Below are 27,715 nucleotides of genomic sequence, written 5' to 3'. Positions count from 1 at the left end.
TCTTTGAGTTTGACGGCCATTCTGACAACATTCCTCCCCTGGCCCGTCACCTGGGCCACGGAAAGCTACAAATCAAGCCCTCGGCTGTTGTGGCAACGGGAAGAGAGGGAGGCAGTGAAAGAGCAAGAGGGCGGGAAGGGGGGGGGGGGGGGGCGCAGTGTAGGGCCATAAGTTAAGGATTGTTAAGGAGCTTCTTTTTTTTCTGCCCTGCCAATCAACACATTCTCAAGATAGAAACAAAGGAAGGGATAGCCTCCAGCGTCGAGCCCCCGAACGGTCTCCTCCTCAGATCAGCGCAAATACCTTTGGACAATTAAAGAGTTTTTCAAGGAGGTGAGGGGAAGGGAGAGGGCTGACAGTCCTCTCCCCCTCCAATCCATCACTTATTGTTCCAAATCGATAAAGGAGGCTCCAATTCCAGCCGTCATCTGAGGGGGTATAAATCGGCACTGCTCATGCTGCCTTCAACGGGGGGAGAACCAGGAAGCAAAGACCAGAGTGAGAAGCTTGAAAGGCCAGGTAACCAGGTACACCAGCATTCCCCCCAAAAAATGCCCAAAAACACCCCCCACCATCTGGAAAATATTAAGCAATATTTGTTTAACAAAAAAATAACATGACAATATTACAACTCAGTTACAGTATGAGTACAAACAGCATAGCGCTGTGATCAAGTGCACAATTCAGCACTGTGACTGGAACAGAACTTTATTACAGAGAATGAACTGATAAATCAATTAAAAGAAAGAAGAAAAAAATGCAGGAAAAAAAATCTGGAAATCAGGAGGCAAGAGGCAAGAAAAAGATGCAGACGATAGTATACTTGAGCTGAACGCATAATACATATATACATATATATAGAGGCTAGGTGATATGTGTACCATGCAATCACAAATTAATGGACATTTTCAAATTGTTCTTTCTATTTTTCTTCCCACATCGACGGCCTGACTGACTGGGCGCCATTGAAATAAAACACCCCATGAGCACAGGCATACCCTGTATAAATAACTCGGAGTGGTCGAAAAAAAAAAAAAAACCGTTGCCACATCATTTAGGGTGGGTATAAAACGGACAGTGTTTTTAGCATGTCTTTCTTATTTTTGGCTCTCGCGGAAGACGGTCATGCCAAGAAAGAGAAAACCAGACTGGAGGAACATGCTATAATTTATGTCTTGAAAATTGAAGAGATGTCTGTCTAAAATAATAACTCAAAAGGTACAAATGTCTCTTTTAGCTTGGTCGCCGAATTCTGAGGAGACAATTGGCCTTTTCCCTCTCAAATATGACGCCAGATGCCAAGAAAGTGCACTGCTGTTATTAGTACACAGCGAAGGAACGCGTTTGCTTTAGCGACCGAGACCAAAGCCGCACGTAGCCTCTGTAGGCACAGGACACCAGAGACCAGACTGAAGACCAGCTCGAAAGCTCGAAACGGCGAGATCAGGGGGCGTGACCATACGGCTGTCAAAATATCCGACTTTCACGTTAGTTAAAAATGACCTGGACAGCTCGCTGCATTTCGTTCCACTTAAAACCAGCAATTACCCAATCAATTTAACCACTGCTTACATGTAATATTATCAATGTTGTCCTTGCTCTTAACAGGGCGTTTTCAGAGACCTACAAACCCTGCTGGACCACACCTAACGAGGTGCAACTTTTCATAATCGCAGAGACCTGGAACTTACTGATATTTATATATTTTAAGACCCTATCTTTATCCCAGTCTTCAAAACTTCCCTGCGTATGGAACTATTCCTTTCAGTCGTGCCGATTGATAACAAAGAACCACTGTCTATCAAGCTTGGATTCGGATCAAAACGGTTGTAAGATTGGTTTTTCTCTGGTATTTAGGGAGATTGCAGAGTAAACGGTGAACATGCCTCCTCCAAACGGTCCATGACCTCTCTTGGCCAACGAGTTGTGGGGGGATACTGGTCCAAGCTAAACACGTGCACAAAGGACAAGAATTTCACCCTCTGTAATTTCATTCTCAAAAAAAAGAGACAAAGCAAGAGCACTTTGGTCTTTTGTGTATTTATCAATAGCATAATAGAGTTTAAGTTCGGCCGGCTGACAGAGTGATATGGAATTTGGGCTGACCATAATTTTGCACTTCCATTTATCAAAACCCACTTCCAAAAAATATCTTTGGAAGGTGACAGCTTTGTAAACATACCACACATCTGCCAACAACCAGAAACATAAAACTTGTTTGGGTCTATTCATCTTCTTCAGATTTCATCTCTTTTTAAACGTATAAGTACAATTCTCCATTCTTTCCCTGGGAATGTCGGGAATGTCAACAGTATGTTAAAGTGCATGGCTGTATTTGTATTGGAAAGACTGAATATTGTAACCAATGAAGTAAAGGGGGGGGGGGGGAATCAAATCTGTGTTTATTAACGATGGGCTAAACTCCTTCACCCGCCACATGATTTAACTGTGGTCAGATTTAATTCTGATCAACATACGGTATCAGCCAAAGACATTTCACTGAATTGGTCAGGAAATTATTATTTTAAATTTTTTTTTTTTTTAAAGTCCCATACCGACTGCGTCCCTTGTTTGAAAAGTGTGCATGACTGTCATCAGTTTCACTCATACAATTTAAATAAATGAAATGACTGTGAGCGATAACAGGACCCTTTAGAGGCACAGCGCCTCAGACACATCCAGCTCTATTCAAAACCAGAAGGAAAGTCTGTTTAAACCACTGAGCAGTGGGCACCAACACGCTTTCTTCCCTCATACTTCAGGTATACCAGAGGGTGTCTGTAAATGGTGTGCCTACCAGCAGTCTGGCCAAACAGACAGAGGAATAGTTTGAGCATCTATTTGGCTTTCTCAGAGCCAAGCAACAATAAACCCCTTCCAGTTAATTTGCAGTCGTCTATTTTCATGTTTACTCACAGGTATTTTTGGTCATATTTTACTTCCTGTTTTTATTTGCTGTTAAACAATATGGTAGAGTTTTTATACTCATCAAACTCTTGTTGTTGTCTAATGTCAATTTTGCTTTACCAAAAACTACATACAAAAATACAAGCTTGATATGTGCAATAAAATACTATTGTGCTGAGCACACTAGCCATTTAGCATATGTAACAGCAAGTGAAAGATATGGAAACAGCACACTGTTTGGGTCACTTGACTATCATCAGGGTTATAATGTAGTACAAGTCCTTCATACATTGCTTGAATGCATGACTTGCCTTTACTGGTAGTTTCTTGCTTCATTTAGTGATGTATGCATGAAATTGCAAAGGGAAAGTTAAGCAAAGGGAAGGTTATGCATTCCAGGACCAGGGGCTAGTTCCCAATTGATACGCTATATGTGTCCCTGACACTGCACTGCATGCTATCAAGAATCCCTTTATTTCTAGATCTTTTCAATAAAAGAGCATGCATTAAAACTCCCACAAGGTCAGGGTTGTACAGCAGGCAACTGTGTTTACAAGTGCGATGACGGTTATTATTTTGCTGGAAACTGCAAGTGAACCTCGACTTCAGTTAACCTGAAAATAATGGCAGCGTGGTGTACATTATTCTCCTGTGGTTCCCCGTAGCAATTCCCAGGCACGCTGGGTGTCAGCTCTTCGCCGTATGCAGGCCTGCGTGTTTACATGACGTGTTGTACACGATGCTGACAGGCCCTCAATCAACTCGCACCATTACAGAAACACAGCCACGCCAACTGCATAAACCAAAAAACTAAAAAGCCCAGCATGAGGGAAAGTGGCTCGCCCAGAAAGCGTAATAAAACATCTCTGGCCTTTTAATTATCATTTGCTTTGTCATGCCATTAGGATTGCAGTGGAAGCAGAAATTAGATTACAGCGTAAAGCAAAGCCGTAATTTCACTAATTTGGCATTAGCATAAATTAGTTTACTTGGAGTTCACACCCTTATTACGCATCGCTTGCGAAGCGCGCGGGGGGGGGGGGGCTGTGCTGTTAAAGCGGACCGCAGTCGCCCAATCGAGTCATGGTTGCATAAGCTGAAGAATACCCAGAGGGCCGAGGAGCGCTCCCCTCCCCGAGTGACGCCACGGACGAGCGTGCATCGCCCCCGCGGGGGCTCCCGGCCGCAGTCGGCGCGGCAGCGGTCCGGATTTGATGCCAGACTGAGTGGCGCTTCGCCGCCCCGAGGACCAGTGATTTACTTGGACGCGGATCCCGGGAGGGTCACAACAACGTACTTTATGAGGCAACTGCAGAAATCATTTGATTAAATTTCAAACGCCAACAACTAATTCGAATTCTGACTCGCGTGCAGCTCACGATGGTGCTTTCTCCGTCTCTTCGCAACAGTTCAACAGACAACTGCGGCACACTGAAGAAAAGTACGACTGCAGATTTGCGTCCCTGTTCTGAACTGAAGACGGACTTTAAACAAAAAAGAGAAGGAAAAGGTCTGAGCTCTGACCCCTGGGGGCTTTCCCTGCCAAGACCATGATATACAGCAGGTATGGTGAGCAAAGTTCAAAGGTCAAAGGTTTCCCTGTGCAAAGCTCAAGCCCAAACTAATCTACAAAGAAAGTAGGGCACAAACCTTGAGGACTGAGCCGTTTGAATTCATGACCCAAGTCAAATATGGATTAACCTTGCCTGTACCAAACTGATTTAGGTTTTCAACCAAGGGCTGTAACCTGTTCACTAAATGTTGAATTAGGAAGCACGTTCAGTTTCACTGACCTCACGGCTACTTCTAATGTGCAACCGTTAATGTAGCACGTTGTCTTTGTTGAGGCCATAAAACAAGAAGTTAATTATCTACTGCAGCACCTCCACTTGTTCTTTTAGTTTTGCTTAACTGCAGTCAGTAGTACTGAAATAGTTTATCATCTTATTATCACAAAACACGTTTTATAAGCTCATAAGGCATTGAGGTAATCTACAGTCAGTGAGTTCTCAATGCCTTGAGTGGAAAAAAGGGGAAAAACTACAGAATTAGTCTAGATTTAACACGTACATTGAGTTCCTCCAGACTTAGTGCAAATGTGCCTTATTTTGTTAGCCATTTGGCTATTATTTACATTTTAATAATAAATGAAAAACAATTTTATACTTAGCATTTCTTTTTTTCTGCAGTACCGAAAATGAATCGAACCGTGAAGACAATACTGAGGCATGTACCAAACTAAGAACCTTGTGTACCGTTCTACCTCTAATGTCTACCCATAATGTCTACCCATTCTTCTTGGCAAATTTTCTCAAACTTTGTGGGACCATTGTTTACTGACAGCAAATTTCAAGTGTTACCTCAGACCAGATTCAATTAATGCCTGACCGGGCCACTCAAGGACATTTGCCTTCTCCTTCTCCTTGTTGAGCAAGTGTTGCTTTGGCCATGTGCTCGGGGTTGTAGTCCTGCCAAATGGTGAATTTCCATCCCAGTTTAGCAGACTGAAGCAGGCTTCCCTCCCCTGGATTTTTTCTGCATCTTGCAGCATCTATTTTCTCCTCAGTTATGACAAGCTCCTGAATCCCTGCTGCTTGAAAGCATCCCCATAATGAGATGCTTGACAGTAGGCACGGTGTTGCCTGTATCATGCACTGTGCTGGTACTGATCCAGGGGAAACGCTTCACACAGACCAAAAAATTCCAAATTTGTGGATCTGTGGCCGTCTCACCACAAATCCTTTTGCCATATGTTACAGTATTGTTTAAATGTGTGGTTGAAAACTCATATGGGATTTGAGACGGATTTTCAGTAATGGTCTCATTACTGCTGCTGTCACACATGACAGCTCTGCACAGTGACCAGTATATTACAGACTCATGGACATTTTCTCCCATCTCAGCCACTGAACTGTTCAGAGGGACTAAAGTGTCGAGATCCAGGAAGTGACTGGCTGGTACAATGCACCTTCTACTTACAAATGTTTGACTCGATTGTGCTTAAAAATAAATATTTCAGTATTTGTTAAAAATAACTTTCTCCTTATTTGTGCTTTTCTACAACTTTATACCATAGTCATTTTGAAACGACCTTAGTCTTCATAATTGAATTTTGGCTTGTAATTCAAGACCGGAAAGGTAATAATTAAACAAAAGACAAGTTTATCTTTAGGCACCTCACTTTTTTCAGTAAAAGTCCTGAACTCTTAAGCACTCTCATAAACGATCTGTTTCGCCTTCCCAAAAGGCTTAAATGTGCAGCCAAATTTCTCTGAAAGAAATCTCTAGTCCTACACAATGTTTATAAGCAAGACCTCATTTTGCCCTCCCATAATGCCCAGATACAATTCAGGTATCACAGAAACCCAAGGACGTGCTTTGAAGGTATCAAGCATGAACAAAGCACAGTGTCTTAAACAGGTTAAATTATAAAGACAATGGTTTCAAACACCTCTGGGTGCTCTACAAGAAGCTAGTTCGTATGATTTCAATGCCCACTCAACTCACCAACCCACTATGAATGACAACACTACTTTCGCTGACCAACTAACAAAATTAATCTCAATCTAACAATCTCATAAAACTGAGCAAGGACCAGGAGACACCTTATAAACCCGACCTGCTCCACAGAACTACTTCTTGTAATGTATGATTTCAAGTAGTATGGAAAAAAAAAAAAATCTAATTAAGATGAAGATTTTCCTTTCCCTCACAGTATTAAAACAGGCCTTTTTTTTTTTTTAGCACCGCAGACGCAGCAGGTTCTCCCGTGAAGGCCAGTGGCGCACTGGGGTATCCGATGGCGGCAGTATTCACATCCTACACACTCGTGTAATCAGAGGAACCTTCAAAGCTGCACTTGCCCTGAGCTGAACTGCTGGAGCGGCACATTGAGGTTCACTGAATACCCTCGACAAGAGGGAGGCCCGACTGCATGGCAGACAACTTCGGGGGAAAAAAGAACGTGAATAAAATCAGTTGTGAATCACGCTGGAAAGCGGCTGTATCACTGCAGCGGAGCTCAATGTTCTCTCGGCAGAACACAGTAACCACTCGCACATGTCGCGCTGGGTACAGGAATCTGGCGCAATCTGACGGCCAGGCATGCAAAGTCGTACATCAGATCGCGGAGACACACATACATGAATAAAATGTTTGTTCAAATCTGTTATAAATTTACTTGGGAATGTGCCAGATGGACTAAAAACGAATATTCCATGCCCCTGGATCTGATTGTGGCATGAAGTTGAGCTGGCATTCACACTGCCGCAAGGCAACACGGGGGATGTGCTGCCGCTTCTGTTGTGGGCCGATGTTTACGGGGTCTGAGCCTCATTTACAGGCCACTGTGGTTTCCAGACTTAGCCGAACACAGAAGTTTGATCATCCGTGGGTGCGCACCAGTGAAACGCACTGAAGACGATGTGCCCGTTCCGCTTTGTGTCGGACACGAAAGGCTGCTCCGGATTGGTGCTCAACTGGATGCCAAGCGTCTGTCTTTAAGGAATGTGCGGGCTGTTTGTTTTTTTTTTTTCCTTCTTTAAAGATTATGCTGATTTTGTGGTGAAGAATGAAGAAATGTTGGGAACACAGAAAGGGGAAGGGGGAAGATAAAATAATCACACTTGTACTACAATCCTGGATGGGTTAAAGTGCAGTAAAATCTCATCTATAAAAAAGGTTGCATGTTTTAAAAAAAAAATCAGGACAATGGCATATTTGCGATATGACATTCCAGGTTACATTTCACCTGAAGTTATATTAAAAACAATTATCACTGCATCAGCCAGGGTACTGGGGCGAATAGTGGTCCATGTTTAATTGCGCTACAGCGCCCCACCACTGGTTGCTCAGGTGCCCATGGACTACGTGTTAAAGCCACATAAGAAAGGTCTTCCTCCGACTCCACTCTGTGAGAGCTCAGCTGCAGTCTGCGGTGTAAAAGCTGCTGGCGACACCATATGTTTTGGGGGAGAACTGCGGATGTCTACACTCTCCCGATTCGGCAGCAGGGCTTGTGCATGAACGTGGCTAGTTGGCCATTCAAAATTAGGGTGGGAAAGAGACCCATGTTCGGTCCCATGTTGGCCATCAAATTTATTTTGAAAAACTATTAATATGTTGTTTTCCCTTAAGAAAGATTTTATTTCATATTACTTTCAGTAGTTGTTGATAACCTGGCTAGCACATGAGAACGTTGAAAAATGAGAAGTGTAAGTTAATGGCACATAGCAAATAGTTCCTTCGCACATGACCTTGCAGGTCTGCAAAATCTCCCTTGGTAAACATGTTACATTTGTATTTTTGAAATACAAATAGGTGATGAAATAGTGGGTCCCCAGTGAGATAAACACAAGGAGGAAGAAAGGAAAGGAAACCTGGACTGTGACATGGGCACACAAGCTTATTCTCACACTTTTCCACAGACTTTAAAATGAGACCACTGGCCATCATCAAAACAAACACGATGCCCTGAGTTCAGGCGCCGCACCTTTTAATGGAGTTGTGTGTCGTTCCCCCCCCCCACTCCCACTCCCACTCCCACTCCACTCCCACTCCCACTCCCACTCCCACTCCCACTCCCACTCCAGAATATCACTAAGAGCTTGCCCCGATCTGACAATGTTTACAGGACAGGAGGTCCAGCTTTGATCTGATTTGTAAAGCTACATCATTTCAGAAGACAATCAACTCGGTTTCACACTCCACAGATGTAGCCACCTACCAGCAAGCCTAGCGGCTGGGGGAACACTGAGGGAAACCATGCAAGGAGAAAAAGAACGCAGGAAATGCTGTGGCAACAAATACTCACAAGCAACATCTAAGTGTGTGGGGGAGGGGATAGCTCACTTTATTTTTTACAGATGGTGTCCTATAAACCAGTAATAAACCAAACAATATCCAGAGTATCTGCTGAGCAGCCAGGGAACATGAGGACACAAAGCTAAATGACGAGACTGGGCTTCTCAGCCCATCCAGGGGCCATCATTTCGCCAGCAGTCTAGAGCGCATCCAGCATCAGACACAAGACCAAAAAACCTTCTGCCCTTCCCGTTGGAGAAACATCCTCACCTTCTTTGCTCTCTTCCTCCTCCTGTGCCCTGGCATTGTCCTCCCTCCTTTGCTTTATGGCCAGGAGGTCCTTCTTTAGCTGTCGAGCCTCCTTACGCAGTTCATCGCTGCAGACGGGGAAAAAAAAACCACAACACATTTGTTTTCCAGTGTAGTAAAACTACTGAGAAGGAAAATATACAGGAGATCTGGGAGCCGAATACGACCTGCTGTGAATCGCTGCCAGGCAAAATCTTAAGTGCGTCACAGGTTACTGCCAGCAAGAAAGATTATGAGTGATGCAATTTAAGTACAAGCCATACATAAAATAATCCTCTGCTAATTGTATCTATTATCTAACTAGGCTTTATGTACAATATAACTACTGCCAAAAGATGAAATACATGTACAAATTAAGAGAATTCAAATAAAAAATTAATGAGACACGTTAGCCACAGGCCATGAAATCATACTGGAAGATCTGTTTTGCGAGTTAAAAATAAAAGATACCCTGCAGGTCAGTTTGACTGAGAGGATTCATCATCGTATATCCATCATATACATCTTATCATCAATCAGGCAATTACTGGGGCCCTCCCACAGGGTGGTGAGGGAGGGAGGGAGAGCCACCATGCTCCAGGCCTTCCTGATGCTCTCCAACACTGATGGCATCTATGGAGGAATTTATATGGACTTTCCGAAATGTTTTGAATTTTTAGTTTATTTTCTTTTCCTCCCCATGCCACACGCACAGAAATATTTTACTGAATTTACGATTCTTGTAATTACACCTTGCCCCCAGAGCCCGAGTTTGTGATCAGTGCATGTGATCAGTTATTCTCTTGTCTGAGCACCTTGCTGGATGCATTCAGATGCACAGACAAGGAAAGACATTCTTAAAAGATTTATTTATTTTTTTAGCTGAGGCACAGCCTGAGGGGCAGTCCATATACAACACAAATGCCTAAATACTATCCAAATGCAATCTTTGCAAATTAGAACTTGGCAACAAAATGCATGAATAAATGTCTGAGTAAAGCTGCTATTAAATCTTGGCTCTTGTCAGCGTTTATTGTGTTCTGTATTGTCTGCACTAATCATTTTCTGTATCAGTCCGGTGGTCTTGGTTTTGTTTCTAATTTACCTGCAGAATTGACAGTTGAGATGTTGCCAGTGCTCTTCATGCCAGAGGCATCACAGGATCTTACAAATAAACACCAATCAAATAACTGGAAGCTAGATGTTCATATACCATTTCTTCACACTGATTTATCCTTACAAATGTAGTCTTTCTTCACTGAACTTAAGCCATACTTTCAAGCCAGTCATGATGTGAATCCACACATTTTAATGGGATGATCATTAATGTTCTCAATTATAGTTCTTTCACACATTCAGGCTGTCTGTTGAGCAACGATTGGACGATAAGTTATTTAAGTCCGCAACTGAGAGGACTACATTTATTTTCACGGCACTTAAAAACTTCATGTCCCAGCAGTAAAATCTCTTTAACACTTACGGTTTATTATGTACAAGTCTAACTAATAAAATGAATCCATTAATGAGAAATACACAAATAAGCACAGTGGTGGTCAGATGGACAAGTTTGAAAGGTGCACAAGCTTAAGCAAAGAGGCAAGACCTGAGGATTGTCCTCCCTGGAGCCAGAGTGGGCTGAGACCAACACAGAACATACTGTGTTACTTCCATCTTCAATGAGAAATCCATGAATAGATTCCAATGATATTAGATTCCAGTTTATGGGGGAAGCTCATATGAGAAATGCGACTGTGTGGGTCTGTGCCTCAAAGCACCATTAACTTCCTTTGAAAAGCTAAGCTATTATGATTTGAGTGACCAGCCCAAGAAGCCATATCACCAATGTCTCTGACTTGCCATCAAAATTAAGCATCCAACACAAAACTGTCCCCCAATAACGAATATTACAAAGACATGCATCAGTATTACTACCACATGCAGTTTAAACTAAGCCCAAACCATGAAAAACAGCCCCAAACCAATGGGTGTCCAGATACTTTTGGTCATATAGAGTATGTGTCCAATACAGCCTATTTAACTAGGCGGTGCAAAACCAGCACCGAGAACCTCGTCCAACAGCAACATTAAAGAGTGAAGGATTTAGACGCATTAAGGAAAGAGTGTGGAGCCAGCTGTTCCAAAACAACCTGCTCCAAGCCGCTCACTTCATTAAAGCGTGAGCACGAGACGGGGCTTTTCCGCAAACGTTAAAGTAAGCAATAAAGGTGGCGACCAAACTTCAGCACAAGCATCAGAAACAAAGATGAACGTTAGCGGCGAGAGCTTTCGTCTCTAATGAATCGAGTGGCGCCTTATGGGAACGAGTGTTAGCCAAGGCTTCCAGGCTACACGGGGTTCTGGCACCGGCAGAAGGGATGCTGCAACGGAGCCTATGCAGCTCAGGCCCATTAAACTCCAACTGAAAACGCTTCACATAATTCTGGGTAAAATGGTTCCAACCCTTACCCTGGTGGCATAACGCACCAAATAAAAACAAGATCAAGGTGAAGAGAGAAATTGGATAGAGCCCGTCAAAAACACTGAACGGGTTCACACTTCAGACTACCGTGCTGCGGTCAATCACTATGGAATTTTTCCATTTGCTTCCCGACATAAAGCTGGGGCAGTGAATCGAATGACTTCTGAACAACTGCCGACAAACGAATAGATTGGAAAACATCCAGACCACGTCCCCTTAGCATAAAATGGCTTTCGGCTAATACTTTGAAACTTGTAAATATATACTTGCACCTTGAGACTATCTTCGTTTGGCGCAAAGCTATTTTGCTCCCTTTCAATGCTCTGCCTGTGATATATTGTTTCCTACCGTTATTTCTACTGACTGCTGTTCTTCTGGTAAAGCACAATGGTAGGGTCTGTTAAGACGGGCCCTCAGCCGTTTTATTTTTATAGATGGATGTGGACGTATACATTCTTCTGTTTCTGTGCATGCCAAAATATGCTAGACAAAGGACTGCCAACCGAGTCAGTCTCAATAGCTATTCAAACAATATCTTTGAGTGTGTTGATGTCCATACTACACGGTGTTTTCTTCTGAAATTTGGCTGCGCTCACAGCAATCTTCTATACCAAAAGGAGAACACACAGTAGGTTTTACTCCAAATTCAGAAACCATCCCGCTGATCATAAAAATACCAGCGATGGAACATTTCAGACATCAACATTTATGATATGCAATGTTTTACTGGCGGCACACACTGAAGGATGCTTCACACAACAATATGCTCTTAATCTGAGAGGGAAAAGACTGGATGACTGCATGACTACATTTCATTTTATAGAAAGATTTTTCTTTTCTTTTTCCTGAGACTACAAAAATTGCAATGGTCCCTTTTAACATGCCACTCCAGCCCAGTCCAGATATGCTTTTCATAGCATTTAAACTTTTATTCATGTTCGCTTTTCTTCCCAACTTTTCCCATATTAGATCAACTAGTTTTTATAAATGTCTCAATTTGAAACTCAATTGTACGATCAGTCACTCAAATGTGCTGTTGCAATGCCTGCAGCTACAATAGTTCCCTGCTGTTCTGTGCCCGCTTACACCACTGGCCTGAATTTGCTCAGTGATCCTTCCAGCATCACAAAGGTATCAACTGCCATGTTATCACTGAATCAGAGTGGCTGAAAAGGATTCCATTACCCTCTCACAATGTGCTGCACCACTGTTGACTTCGCCAGTGCCAGGAAACCCTCCCCCAAGACATACAACTCTTCCTCTTGCCTAGATAACAAATGTACACTCGACAGAAGTCCCGTCCTTGCACATATCTCTCAGTGGAGCCAAAACAAACCAGGACCCCGGACCACCTCTATCAAGTGCTCGGAAACAGTTTTCAGTTTTGCGTGCACAAGATGATGGCAATTAAGCCATCAATCCCCACTCTGGTGCAAATTAATGTGTGATATGTGGAAGCACCCCAAAATAATTTAAGCCCATGGGTGCCATTTGCGTCCAAACACAATTTTCCATCCAAAGAAATATATTGCCCTTCAGTCTCTCTCTCTGGTGACTACAGTTTGTCAGCCAGCACACGCCCACACACCCCCACGCCCCCCCCCCCTACACACACACACACCCCAGTTAGGTATAAAGAAGGCTGGCGCAGTGAAACATTCCATATTCGTGCTCCATTGAACCCCTCGAGTGCCCACTTGAGAGCTGAATTATTTGTACAAGAGTATTCTTAAACTGGGGTGGAAAGGAGGGGAGAAAGTAGGGTGTTATAACCAAGTGTGAGAAAGTTGGGAAGGTCTCCTGTCAATTCCCATACAAGCAGAGTGACAGATTTTTAACGTTTAAGCCATCAAATTATTGTTATGTACACCCAAAAGCCAGTCTTCAGACACTATGACCATTCCAGCTTTCAGACTAAAGCTTTACCCAGCTGATGAAGCTTTACCCAGCTGATGAAGCTTTACCCAGCTGATAAAGCTTTACCCAGCTGATGAAGCCTTACCCAGCTGATGAAGCCTTACCCAGCCGATGAAGCCTTATCCAGCTGATGAAGCTTTACCCAGCTGATGAAGCTTAACCCAGCGGATGAAGCCTTACCCAGCTGATGAAGCTTAACCCAGCGGATGAAGCTTTACCCAGCTGATGAAGCTTAACCCAGCGGATGAAGCCTTACCCAGCTGATGAAACTTTACCCAGCTGATAAAGCTTTACCCAGCTGATGAAGCTTAATCCAGCTGATGAAGCACCCACGCTGATGAAGCGCGTACCCATCGCTGATTGGCTCTTAGCCAGCTGAGAAAGCTTCCACAGCATGATTGAAGCTTACCCAGTCCGAGAGCCTTATCTAGTGATGAACTTAATACCAGCTCGCCATGCTTGGCTGTACCCACAGAAGTGTACGCTGCTAAACCTTAGCCCAGCTGATGAAGCTTTACCCAGCTGATGAAACTTAACCCAGTTGATAAAGCTTTACCCAGCTGGTGAAGCTTTACCCAGCTGCTAAAACCTTAGCCCAGCTGATGAAGCTTTACCCAGCTGATGAAGCCTTACCCAGCTGATGAAGCTTTACCCAGCTGCTAAAACCTTAGCCCAGCTGGTGAAGCTTTACCCAGCTGCTAAAACCTTAGCCCAGCTGATGAAGGCAGGCCACACTGCCGATACAGGCCGAGCGGGAAGCCCATCGGCCTGGACTTGGCTCTCAGGACGCGAAAGGAGGGAAAGCGTGTGCCGGGAACAGCAATGATTCCCCGAAGTGTACGCCAGTCACAGAGCAGGTTATCTAGTGTTGGGAAAACAATAATATTTTTATATGGACCAACAGCTCCGTTTCCATCCCGCTTTGCGCCGGAGCCACAAAGCACAGGTAAGCTGTGCTGCCTGGGACATAAGCCCAGAAACACGTGAAGCATCTCCTGCCCAAACAATGGCTGCCTTTGTTTCTCACATCTGCTTCTCTGAACCACCTCACTCCTTTTTTTTCCCTTCTTTTCCTCAGCTCTCTCTCTCTCTCTCTCTCCTCTGCATTATCCTCAAGCTGCCTGATGTATGGATGAGAGTACTGAGAAATGACAAATAAAGAAATCTCTTGAATCTTGATCACTCCTGGGGCTCGCTTGAAGAAAAAGACTGGGAGCTTCAGATTGGACAAACCGTCAGGATGCAAGACTTCTCTGTATTTGCAAAAGGACGGAACAATAAACAAGCGCGGTCTGTTATCCCCTTTAAAAATACTGCTACTGCCCTTCCAGTGTTTATAAGGTGGGAGGTATAGCTTCAGCAAACACCGGGAGGCGAAGTACTCTAAAGTCACCACTCTTCCATAGATGAATTCCAAACAACCAGTCAGCTACAGCTCCAGGGGCCCATTTCTGAGAACCAGCGCTCGCTCCGCTGCCCGTCACTGCTGGAGCCCTCTGAAGGTTGAAGCCTATATGCTTACCCCCCCCAATCCCAGCCCGGGATTCCATTCTCATTTCCTGTAGGGTCCCGTTTGTTCTGGGGAGAATGGCTGGGTCGACCGAGGCGGCAGGAGATGGGACAGGTCATCTGAGTTGGTGTCGCAGAAGTGTTTGAAAACCTGACGCCACGTCTCGAATTTAAACAAGTTTTGCACACCTCGTGGCTCCTTTTAGAACATCTTGCTGGTCCGGCACTTCTCACCTATCCTTCTTGTGGCAAGGACTTAACCTCTTTGTGCAATGCTGCACTGAACCGGAAGTGCCTTGCCATTTTGTTTGGCATGTTGTTTCAATTTGTTTCTTTGCAATATGAAACCCAAAAAAAGACTCAGATGCATATGTAAGGCCAGGCCAAGAATAAAGAGATTTACGGTAAAACTCTGTTGATTTTTACAGTCCTACAAGTGGCAGGTGTCTATAGAAGGACAGAAGAGGTTACCTTCAAAACTGCAGCCAAACCTGAAAATGCACACAATTCATTACTATGATGACCCTGAACCAGGCAGGAAAAAATTAATAGCATTCAAAGAGAATCTTTAACTTTACAGTTATGGTTACATAATGATGGCATGTTTACGAAAGAAAAATATAGGTATGGTGGTTCGGGTAAGTCCGATGGAAATAATAATTCATATTAAGCATTATTTTGAGAATATGAACATTATTGAGGAAGGAAGGTTACACACGTTATGCACCCCGGTAATCTCAATGATGTAATGACTTAATAATACTCACCATCTCCATTATAATTTTCAAGCCGCTTGAAAGTACAATCATTTTTCCCATTTCTATTATTTCTTATTTTTTTAAATTAGAAATCATTATCATTAGAAAGTGCAAATAAGAAGTTTTTGTTTAAATGTTCTCAGAAGATTACTCTTCCTTAGAAAGTAAACAGGCAATGGCAAAAAAGGATTAACCAACACCTGCCAATGGATGATCTAATGGTTAATTCTATCTAAATGTTCTCAGAACATTCATCCTTTCTTATAAAGTAAATGGGTAGCAACAAAATTGATCAACCAGTGACTGCCAACTGATGACCTAATGGTAAATGCTGTCAAAACGTTCTCAGAATGTTCCTACTTTCTAAGAAAGTAAACAACTGGGGATAAAATAATTCACATTTTCACAACCCATTAATCAAGACAAAGCGCTTCTGCTCTGTAACACATTCATGACTATAAGCTTTCAACAGGGAAGTGCATCCAACAAACGGGTAATTTTGCTTGCCTTGACCTGCTGTTGTTTACAAACCATATAAGATGTATCCTAGGCAACAACCAAACAAGCATGTCCGTGGGCCCCGCTGCCAGTAAAATGGAGGCCAGATAAAAACGGGGGAAAAAAACCATGAACACCTGTTAATTCACTCCTCAGGGCCAAACAATTACCTCAGAAAGCTTGATTCACAACCTGAAAAATCCTTCTGTTCCACAGGTAATATCTTACCTTCACTGTCTGAATGGGGGGGGGGGGAGTTCACCTTAAAAACTGCATTCCAGCTGTAAACCAGATCAGTCAGAATTCATTTAGAGCAGCTCCATCTGCGTTTTCTCCCAACAGCACTTCGGTCAACACAAGTTTTTCATAAGTGTGCTTTTCAATTAAACTGAGAAAGAAAATGTTAAATTAAACAAAATAAAAACCCTGGTATGTCTTAAACAAAAAGTTGTCCGGCTGTTTATTAACCAAAGACAGGCAGTACACAGCTGTTGCTGTGTGACACTTCAGAGGGAAATGGAAGCTACTAAGCATTTGCAACAAATTCATAGCTGGAATTGTTGGTTTGTCACCATCTTGATGGCAAACGCCCCCCATTCCCAACACACACACACACACACACACACACACAACTGGTGAGTGAAACATCATGTCCATATTTAAAAAAAAAAAAAAAATCAATATAAGGTTTCATTAGTTGTGAATTTTCCCATCATTCACTTTGAAATTCTTCTATGAAAAGTTACATCAACAGTCCGTACGAACCTCGTATTCGCAATTCGACAAACTTATCATGGCGATGTCAGGACTCAGCAAAACATCCAGACACACATTTATTTGCCTTTCTACACCATTCAAAGGAGAATGAAAATAACAGGCCCCAAATACCTCCATATCTGTTATTAGCTTCCTTTGGGCAGAAACTGCATTACTCACAAAAGCATCACCTCCGTTCCCTCAAGGACCATGTGCTTTGTCTAAGGCCAAGCAAGCCACAGACCACAAGGTGTTCCGCACTGTTCACAGAGAAGCCAGTATTTCTATCCATTTGGATTTGTTCTTGTCAGTATTATTTCAGTAAAATAAAACAAAATGAAATAAAAACATTTTTTCAAGAATTTGGAATACTCCACCATAAGCTGTATGTCAATTTAGGAGGACACATACTTTCACCTCAGGAACCTTGTGTATGCTACCAGCTACTACTACTTTTCACTTTGAGGTCTGCCAGCAGAGCGGCACAGTTGCTCTGCCTGAACACCTGGCAGACGGCATCTGTAGGCGACTGAGCGACCAGAGGAGTCACTCATGAGCAGTGAGACGGGGAAAGCCCTGTTGACTGAAGCTCTGCCCACTGAACCCCTCTCAACAGCAACATTGTGGTTAATATCATGCAGTATCTTGTGGGATTTGCTTCCACAGACACAGTTGCACAAACAGGGTCTGAATAGCACACATTATTATTCAAGCAATACCGATCATAATGGCTCATTTTGGTGAAAGGCACTCGCCACAACCAGTCTGAGCCCTGCACAAGCGTCTGAGACTGCGCTAGCTTTACTGTATCATTAGCCCACCAAGTCCTCAGCGGCAGGACACAATGGGCCGCGTGCCACCAGGGTAGGCCCAGGTTGGCCAGTGCTCCACAGGTTACCCTTGCATGAGCATTTTCACCTTTGTGGCACGGTTAATGTTATAATAATGTTATAAATGGTTTGGCTACATCCCTTACTCGCATTACACACAATCCTTATCACAGGCCAAAGACCTGCCTAGTAGTGCAGTGAAAGGCCCCAATCAGCCCTCCTGTTATGGTCACATAAGGCGTGGCCATGAGGTACCTGGAGTGGAAGTGACAGAGGCTAAACATTAGTGTCTTCTCTGTTACTAACTGTTCCCTGTTAGTAACTGGGATGAACTCATTTCTTGGACTGCATGCCTTCTTTTCTTTCTTTCTTTTATAGGAAGGGGGGGGGGGTATAATTCAACATGAACATCATGATATTCACTTATAAACTAGCTTATGCTGTTTTGCTTCCTCTTAGTTTACTTGCCAGTGTCTTTCTAGCTGCCCTGAATGACTCGACATTGGTGGTCACAGTCTGGCAGTGGGCCTTGGTTTCTCCACACCAGCGCACACATATTGGTCCACATTCATTTTCCCTAAAAAGGGCAAACAAAGTCAACCGAGCCATTCCTGAAAGGGCAGAGAGCTAAAATGCCGAAATCAGGGAGCACAGAATTAAGTGTGAAATCACACAGCGGTTTAGCTTCAGCGTTAAGAAACCTGAGACCTGCAATTACATCTGTGACATTTTTCGACCAGAACCAGCCATTATATGGGCTGTAACAACCATGAAACGAACCTGCCATCAAAACAAATGGTAGAAACGCCGCTATAAATTGGGAAATTGGGCTTAGTGTAATGTTTGCCTCCACCAATGAGCTTTCAAGCTGAAAGCTTTTGTTTGAAAGGGCAGTGAGAATGTTAAGACAGGAGTGAGTTTCCATGCAGAGGAAAGTGCAGGGGGCACACCGCTGTGAGGGTGACATTAAACAGAGTGGTCACTGCTGTCCGTCACAAATGGAATTACAAAAACCAAGCTAGCCCTCTCCACCGTAAATCTTCCCTTTCTTAATTTTCTAACAAATACACAGATTCTTTGGCTGGATGAAATTATATTCATTCTGTGGCTTCTAGTGGTAAAAATTCCTAATCTTAAAATAAACGTATGTGTAATAATGCATAAATGTGAGTGTGTGTGTGTGTACTGTAAAAGAGACAGGGAAAGAATGGGAATAGAATTTCTGTTACAAATCACTTAATTCAGGTTCAGGTTTTTTTTTAAATCCCGCCATTTTTGACTAAAGACATATACAGTTTAACCCTTATTAAAATTCACATATTTTCAATCCCTGTTTTACAATAATAATATTTCAAAAAGTTTCCCAATAGCCCTGAGAGTTCATGAGTGCCTTTTACATTTAGTTATTACTGTACAAAGAGTGGAAATAATCAAAATGGATCATTATTGATTTTGGAAATTGATCAACATTTTGAATAAAGGATATATGACTAGAGGGCTTTTAAGAAAGTCGTTGCGACAAAGTAGCCTTTATCGGACAGGAAGCAATCGAGTGCAGCTACTGACTACATTTATTTTCAAAATTTTGAAATACCTCCCTTTCAGTCTGATATTTTACTACCCTGGTGCAGCTTTCCAGAAATCCTGGTTATTTAAGACTCGTGCAGAACAGCATCAAACCACAGCTCTGCAGGTCCAGAGACTGAAAAAATACATGAATAAAAACACACACTGCTTCTAGAAAATGTAATAATCTGTCGTCTACATTCAAAATACATAAATGTGAAGACTTGCTTCTAAAATAGTACTTCAATAAAAGATAAAAATTGTGCTGCTCTTAACACATATTTAGTTTTTGACATGTTGTTAAAAGAGGATGGAGCTTTTGCTTGTGTCTTATGAAGTATTTTTCTGTTCATATTTCCACAAATAGAATAATGTTGCAAGCTTCTGTTCAAGGGCACCTTGGGTGGTTATGAGAAATTAAACCCAGACGAGCTTGGATGGACATGCTGAGAATTTATTAATAGACACTGGAAAGGCCATTAGCTTTCAGACAGCTTGCTACGCCCCCCAAAAAACCCTTTCCTGGGTTTTCAACTTTTCTTAGAACTTGAAACAAAGTAACAGTAGTAGTCCATTCTTTAACCCTTTGAGGGCTAGGGTCATCACACAAATAATCTGTGGTGCACACTGTACTTATAATAAATGCACAAAGATGACCATTGACAAAACTTGCCAAAAAAAAAGTTGTGTGGACATGAAAGAAGGGTTAAATATAACGTTCTTGAAAAAAAAAAAAGCAGCGAAACTCGCCATCCCAAAAAGAAAAACATGGGAGCCGTTTATTACACAGAAGAGAGAAAGAAAAACAGCCCCCGTGAATAAAACGTCCTGTTTAACGGGGGGAATCTCAGTCCTTTCAGAGCGCATTAATGAGAGCGCCGCTTTGAAGAGGAGCCAGAGCGTGCCCCACTGTCTGTCACCCTCGCTCCCTCTGATCCATCAGCCAGGGAAGGGGGACGGACGCGGCCGCAATCACAATAACAGCCATTCAACGCGTCCGCCCCACCTGCCAGCTCTTCAGGCTCAGCCCAACGCAAGAGCCTGGATGGAGCGCTGGACGCCCCATATACGCTCAGAGCACTCTGAGCGAGGGGGGGGGAGAGAGAGAGAGCGACAGAGAGGGGGGGGAGAGGAGAGAGAGAGAGGAGGAAGAGAGTGACAGAGAGAGACAGTGACAGAGAGGGAGAGAGACAGAGAGAGAGAGAGAGCGACAGAGAGAGAGAGACAGAGAGGGAGAGAGAGACAGAGAGAGAGCGACAGAGAGGGAGAGAGTGACAGAGAGAGAGAGAGACAGTGACAGAGAGATGGAAAGAGAGAGAGACAGAGGAAAGAGGGAAAGACAGACAGGAGGGAAAAAAAACGTATTCGTCACTCACAACTTTCAGCGGCTGCCAGCGACTGTCGCTCACTCAGACAACTCAAATAAGCGAAGCCCGGGGAGCTCTGGGTGATTTACTTTTCATAAAGAAAGCACACAAAAAAGTGGTCTGGCCACAGACCAATCCCTCTTGTGAAATCAGCGCCAAATATTTAACACTCTCCCACCCAGAGGAGTCCAGGAACAGCCGGAGGAATTGACCTACCATAGGTGGCCTGGAATTTTTTTTGCTTATTTTTGTAGGGGGGGCATCTTTGTCTGGTGTCTTGCCAATGTACAAATGACAATATTTACAATGGCCTGTCAATTTTCTAGACTGAACATGACTGCAAGTCTCCTTTAGGAAATTAACAAGAAGTCTTATTCAGACCTATTCTCCACTGGATCCTTTTCAGAGGGACTACGCAATTGTGAATAGATCCGATCACGAGATGGATACCTGGTAAATGGTAAATGACTGCATTTATATAGCGCTTTTATCCAAAGCGCTTTACAATTGATGCCTCTCATCCACCCATTCACACACATACTCACACACCAACGGTGAAAGGCTGCCAGGCAAGGTACCAATCAGCTCATTGGGAGCAATTAGGGGTTAGGTGTCTTGCTCAGGGACACTTCGACACACCCGACTGCCAGACAACTGCTCTTACCTCCTCAGCTCTGTCACCCCTGCCGTGCGTTTAATCATATTGACCTTGGGGACTGAACCATATAATTCTTTTTAAGAATTTGGGGGTTTTATGGTAAGTACATTAGTTTAGGTGACAGTGCCAAATGGTCCAATATGTGCCATCTGTAGGCATGTATTTTGGAATGCCCAGGATAACCAAAGAATTAGACACTAAAATACTATATTCGCGGCAAAGGGTGAAAATCAGGATTAGTTTTCTGTGGCATGATCAAAACAATCCTGAATAAAACCTGACAAACTATGTCTAATTCTTTCATTAGAAAACCGATGCAAAGTTTCTGATTTCCCATCATTCGACTTACGCATCTCTAAAAGGGCATCTCATGGCTGTTTTTGGTTGAACTGGGTCTTTGAGAATGTCCAATTACTATAAAAATCGCAAAGTTGACAGATCATAATTGACAGGGATCGTAATTGTAAAGCGAAGGCCTTCCCACCGCACCACTTCAGTTCTAAACACAGTGCTCAGTGATGCAATGTCAGGTCACTGACGGAGACAAAACCAAGCTGGACTAATTAGTGAGCATGTCTTGCTCAGCCTTTATATGGCAGCAGCCATTTCATGCAACAGGGCACAGGGATGGGATACACAGCAGGCCAGACATAGGCCATGACTAAAAGGACAAAATGGCACCACATCCAGACTCTCCTGCTTCTGTTAAAACACCATCAGGTTCCGGCTGAACAAATATATGCATGGCTTGTTGTTTGCTTCATTGTATCCCTCAACACATGGACACACAGGCACGTGCATGCACACAAACAAACATGCACACATGCATACATACACACACACACGTGCACACACGCACGCACAAACGCATACACACACAAACACACACACACACTCAAAACAAACCATGCCTCCAAATATGCGCTTGCTACATTCCGTTGCCACTAAAGGGAGATGGGAAGTTTCAAACTGGAAGAGGAAGCCTCTTAATTAAAGAGACGGCCGCGCATTTAATTGCGGCAGCCAACTCAGCTTTGGCCTGCCGATCAAAAAAAGCTCAGGAAACCGCTTCCTGAACGGGCTCCCACGCTGGGCGGACACGCCAGAGAGGGAGCCGGAGGATCCGCATACCCAGCGCGCGCCGGAGAGCTGCCAGGAGCCAGATTATCCCCGACGGTTCCCCGCGCGAGGAAAAGGGCCTGGGCGGGCTCCTCGTCTCCCTGACCTTCCACTGTGAGGTCGGAGGAGAACCGGATTACGGCAGACGACGAGCGACAGGTGCAGCCAATTACCAACCGGGACACACCGTCCCCGGGCGGGGGGGAGCGGGGACTCACAGTCGCACTCCTCTGCGGGTACCTGGCGTCTCCGAAAAGCACGAATAAACACAGAATTTTTTATAAGCAACACAAATGTTAGACACTGAAAGACAAGTGCCTCAAAGACGCAGGTGTGATTACTTCATTGTGGTTCAAGTCTGGGCCATGGCGTGTAATCTTAAAAAAGGAACTTGGAATATCTGCGTTTATAGAACGCAGAGTATTTTTCCCTGCAGTTTGGCTCTTTCTCCTGCATAAAAAAACAAACATTTTGCTTTAACGCTATGACTGCAAGGCGTCTGACAGTGTCAGTATACTATCTGCTTGGGGTCCCTGTATCTTTGTCACATAAAGACGTATTGTGACGTGTTGCATTTAGATCACTCCAAACTATAAAATCACAAATGCAGAACTTAACGTTTCTGCCATTGCCTAATCAAAGGAGGAAAGCCATTTGTGTCTTTGCTTGTCTCAAGATATTATATTTTTAATCATATGTACTCCTTTTTAATAATATGAATATGTACCTGCAGCCAAGCAACAGTACCATCAGGGCTGAAGACAGGGATCACACACACACACACACACACACACACACACACAGTGTGTCACTACCAGCCATAGATAAATTTCAGGCATTGTGAAAACAACACTGTAACAGCCAGCCAAAAGCAGAAATCACTACAAGCCACTCCAACTCTCATTATTATTTCCAGCGAATCAAAAACTGCACACCAAAAACAAAAATAAGTTTAAATCCTTTTCTATGCACTTTTGCCACGTAAAACAATTTGCAGTAGGCTACATCTGTACAGAATTTTGTCAATAAGCCAATGTCTATCGAGAGCTTAATTCCAGCCTAAACATATTTAAATGAGAGAACACCTCATATTTTTCACCCTCAATGAAAATAGTCACCCCAGGTCAATTCCTGGCCATTGTTAACTTCTCGTACAGCGTCATGAGACCTTCACTTCCAAGATAACAACCAGGGACCTAAACTGCCACACTGAACGTAACAGGCTGCAATAATTAGCCACCCTGGGGAAAAGCCTACTGAAATAGTGGAAAAGTTGAGCTGCGCGCATTACTGGAGGAAGCAGCGCTGTGCGTCAGGTGGGTGGGGGGGTTAACGGGGTGCCCGGGCTGAACGGTGAGCCGGGTGAGGGCTTTCACATGCTCACACACACAAAAAACGCCACCAGTGAGTAGGACCACACAGCGCCCTTCTGCACTGTGTCTGACGCCATTTTTTTAAATTTGGTACAAGCATACTTTTAAATCCAGGTGCATAACCAATCTAAGACTACAGTTCCAGGAAGAGGCACAACAAAAGGTGCTGCCAATGAGGGGGGGAAACAGTTACAGAGGAGCAACGTAAACTTCACAATTCTACTTCAACATCACAAATAGAGGCGGTACTGTCAAATTAGGAAATAATTATGGCAGGTGTGTATCACCCATTCTTACCCAACATACATAGCCGCATCAGCTATGAAAGGTAAACTTAACTATGGGAAGCAAAACCTCCCAGCCAGTGTAACAGGCAACAGAACAACAGAGTCCCTGTGTTTCATGGTAAAAACCCAGCCAGTACAACAGGCTACAGGCACAGAGTCCCTGTGTTTCACAGTAAAACCTCAGCCAGTGTAACAGGCAACAGCACAGAGTCCCTGTGTTTTATGGTAAAAACCCAGCCAGTACAACAGGCTACAGCACAGAGTCCCTGTGTTTCACAGTAAAACCTCAGCAAGTGTAACAGGCAACAGCACAGAGTCCGTTTCACTGTAAAACCTCATCCAGTGCAACAGGCTACAGCACAGAGTCCGTGTCTCACAGTAAAAACCCAGCCAGTGTAACAGGCTACAGCACAGAGTCCCTGTTTCACTGTAAAACAGGCTACAGCAGCAGTAATTTCAGCCTCTCTTCAGATCCACTCCACAATATAAAATATCAGCCAAAATAAAAATCTCCTGATGGAGGGCTTAAATAAAGAGGCAATTAACACAGCGTTGGTAAGAACAGCCACGCCACATAAATACTACGGCTGCGAAGCGCTCGAGGCTGAAGCTCTCCCTCGAAACCTGCGTGACAAATGCGAAGGCGCAGGCCAGGGACCGTGGCCCTGCACAAGGACATCCCAAATTTATTCGTCGACCCTTCCTCTGGATCGACTAGCGGGCCCACACGGCGCTGTGTGTGCGAACGCATTAGCAATAACATAATTGAGGATAATTTGTTTTCTCTAATCATAACAGCATTAAATTACAGATGTTAAGTAAGGAGGATATGGAGAGAGCCAAAAGGCCTGCCGGCAGGAGCAGTAAACGCCATGTCCCAAAGCCATATGGAAGCATTTTGTTTCCCCAGTCATGGCCTACCGGCTTTAACAGAAGTGGAGGCTACCACATGACGCTGCTTTCAGAGAGCTTCTTCACGTGAAGGCAGCATATACTGTATAAATGCCATTTGCGATTCAGCCTGCGCAAAGAGGCACACTTGACAGAGGCACAGCAGCACAACAGCAATATAATCCTGTTCTGACATCACGCAGTGAACAATGCAAGATCACAATAAAGTGCTGTTTTAAAAAAAGCATTAAATTACACCACTTTAAAAACTGAAAAGTGCTTATACAAAGACCTTGCGGTTGGGGGGGGGGGGGGGGTGAGTTTGGGTACACAAACCCTTTCTTATTTTTTTTAGAAGAATAGAAAATGCACTATAAAATGACATATACAAGGTGTAAAATAGCCTCTATACATATTGCTTTTACTTCAAAGTGAAATATCTACATGCAGCCATGTCTTTTTGCTCACTGCCTTTCTATCAAAAGAACAGTTTTATTATGTGTTATTGTATAGCACATTCAACCTGTTTCATGAAAAGCATACACCTTCAGTGAATATCCCTGGGTATTCTATATTGTGATAAAATAACCAATCTGGGATAAGTATCTGTGTTTAACACAGAGGAGAGTACACCATAACTATTCATGACAAAGACGTTAACAAGATATAAAGGTATGAGAGAGGCTTAGACAAAATATTACCACTTTATATGAAGGGTCTAACATAAGAATTACATAAACCCTTCACAGGAAATACATAAAACATTCAAATGGACAAAAAGGCTAACCACATGTCTGATGCACTCTACAATCCACTGGTCATGTCTGGTTTCTCAATCATAAATACGCACCCTCAGTCTTCTGAAAAAAAAGCTTGCGATTCTGCCGTTCCAGCAGCTTCCTGATGGTTGTTTCCATCACTGGCAGGGGAAGAATGGAGAAGATCTTGGGTATCCATGGTAATACATGATGGGTGGAGCTGAGACAGAACTGCACTCTGCTAGGTGGTAGAAAAGTCCAGAAGAAGCATTCTGGAGAAGCTTGAGAGGGCTGGCGGCACATGCAGTCAGCCCAGCAAGCCTACAGACACAACAAGGCAGGCTGAAGACAAAAAGGCCTGGACTTGGAGCTGGGTCAAAGAGCAAGAGGGTGAGAAATGGACAGAGCGTTTGTGTTGGGGAAGAACCTCGAGAGAAAGACTTATCGGTGAAGGACGACCCTCTGTTGAGTGTCACAACAAACCTGAGGTTGAGATTGGGCACCTCATTTCCAGCACGCTCTTGCCAAAATCTTTCTGGCAGTTGGGTTTTTGATTTAGCATTAATAGGGCGAAAAACTCTCTGTCACCTTGTGCTTGGACACATTGCAGCCAAGCTATTAATAAGCTCCAAATTTCTGAAAACCACAACTGATGTGTACTGCTTGTGTCCACAGATTTCTATCCATCCATCCATTGTCTATACCTGCTTATCCAGGTCAGGGTCACAGGAGCTGCTGGAGCCTATCCCAGTGTGCATTTTTGTGAGAGGCAGGAATACACCCTGGACAGGTCTCCAATCTATCGCAGGGCACACACACCATTCACTCATACCAATGGGAAATTTAGAATCTCCAATTGGGCAACTTGCATGTCTTAGGACTGTGGGAGAAAACTTGAGTACCCGGAGGAAACCCACATTAACACAGGAAGAACATGCAAGTTCCACACAGAAAGGCCCAGGCCGGGATTCGAACCCAGGTCCTCCTTGCAGTGAGGCGACAGTGCACTACTGCATAGCCGGGGAATAAAGGTGATATATTTATTTACAAAGAAATATCACCTTTATACCACCAAAATGAATCCTAGCCCAGGCTGCAGAAACATTTTGCTGAGAAGCGATCTGCCAGTAAGGTTCTATTGATACTGTGTGCTGTGGACAAGCTTCCTGCAGAGGCAGCTGCTGCTCCAGCAGACTTCCATGAAGAGAAACTGACAAAGATAACCCCCCATTTATTAGACCGGGCTGCAGAGCAGTCTGGAGCAAAGCTAACAGCAAAGGTTTTACAAGAACTGATTTGTTTCATATGGATCCAATTGAGGAACACAAGGGATAGAGTCAAGGGAACTTGGCTTGTTTTTGATATCACAACTTAGATAGGGGGAAGTAGCAGAAATTTGTAAACCTTTTTTTTAAACCACTGAGGTCATTTTTTTCTGGAGTCTCTAAAAATACATAATAATTTACAGTCTACAGTGAAAAATCATGCACTTCTAAGCTAACCCATTACCATCTAAGGACGAAAAGCAAAAAGAACGGTCATGTGATTCATAAGGGATTTTATACAATTTGGTACCGAAGAAATTCAATAAATGGCGTGATGACTCACTGTTAAACACTGTTATAACAATACGGTGAATTACAACAGACAAAAGTTTTCACTTTAATCATACATTACGCTAAGACTGGTGGGATGTTTAATGTTCATGGCAGTGCCAGCATTCGCTTTGACACGTAGGCTACACAGCAGAAGGGATTTTCTGTTCTGTTCTTGTTTTTGTTAAACCGCACCTACCAACAGAAGCCCATTGGCAGCAGTATTTAAAAAGTACATAGTAATGCATTTATTTTTTAAAAACAAGCCCCTTCCTGCTAATTGCCCACAGTATATTATACCAAGCGATCTTGTCTTGACACAACCAATCAAATGCCTGGCCTCCAACGACATCGCCA

General features: G+C 43.6%; 1 protein-coding gene across 3 annotated transcripts in view; it reads right to left on the bottom strand.

Moving 5' to 3' along the window:
* Window positions 1-27,715, bottom strand: part of cwc27 (CWC27 spliceosome associated cyclophilin) — a 55,552-nt gene that overhangs the window by 13,965 nt on the left and 13,872 nt on the right. For all 3 annotated transcript variants that reach the window (XM_064307003.1, XM_064307004.1, XM_064307005.1), the window contains one exon: window positions 8,980-9,086. In XM_064307003.1, coding sequence (XP_064163073.1) covers window positions 8,980-9,086 — 107 coding nt within the window. The remainder of the gene's footprint in view (window positions 1-8,979; window positions 9,087-27,715) is intronic.

Source organism: Anguilla rostrata, chromosome 14 (genome assembly GCF_018555375.3).
Source record: "Anguilla rostrata isolate EN2019 chromosome 14, ASM1855537v3, whole genome shotgun sequence".
In the NCBI taxonomy this organism is placed as follows: domain Eukaryota; kingdom Metazoa; phylum Chordata; class Actinopteri; order Anguilliformes; family Anguillidae; genus Anguilla; species Anguilla rostrata.
This window is presented reverse-complemented; position numbering and strand designations above follow the sequence as displayed.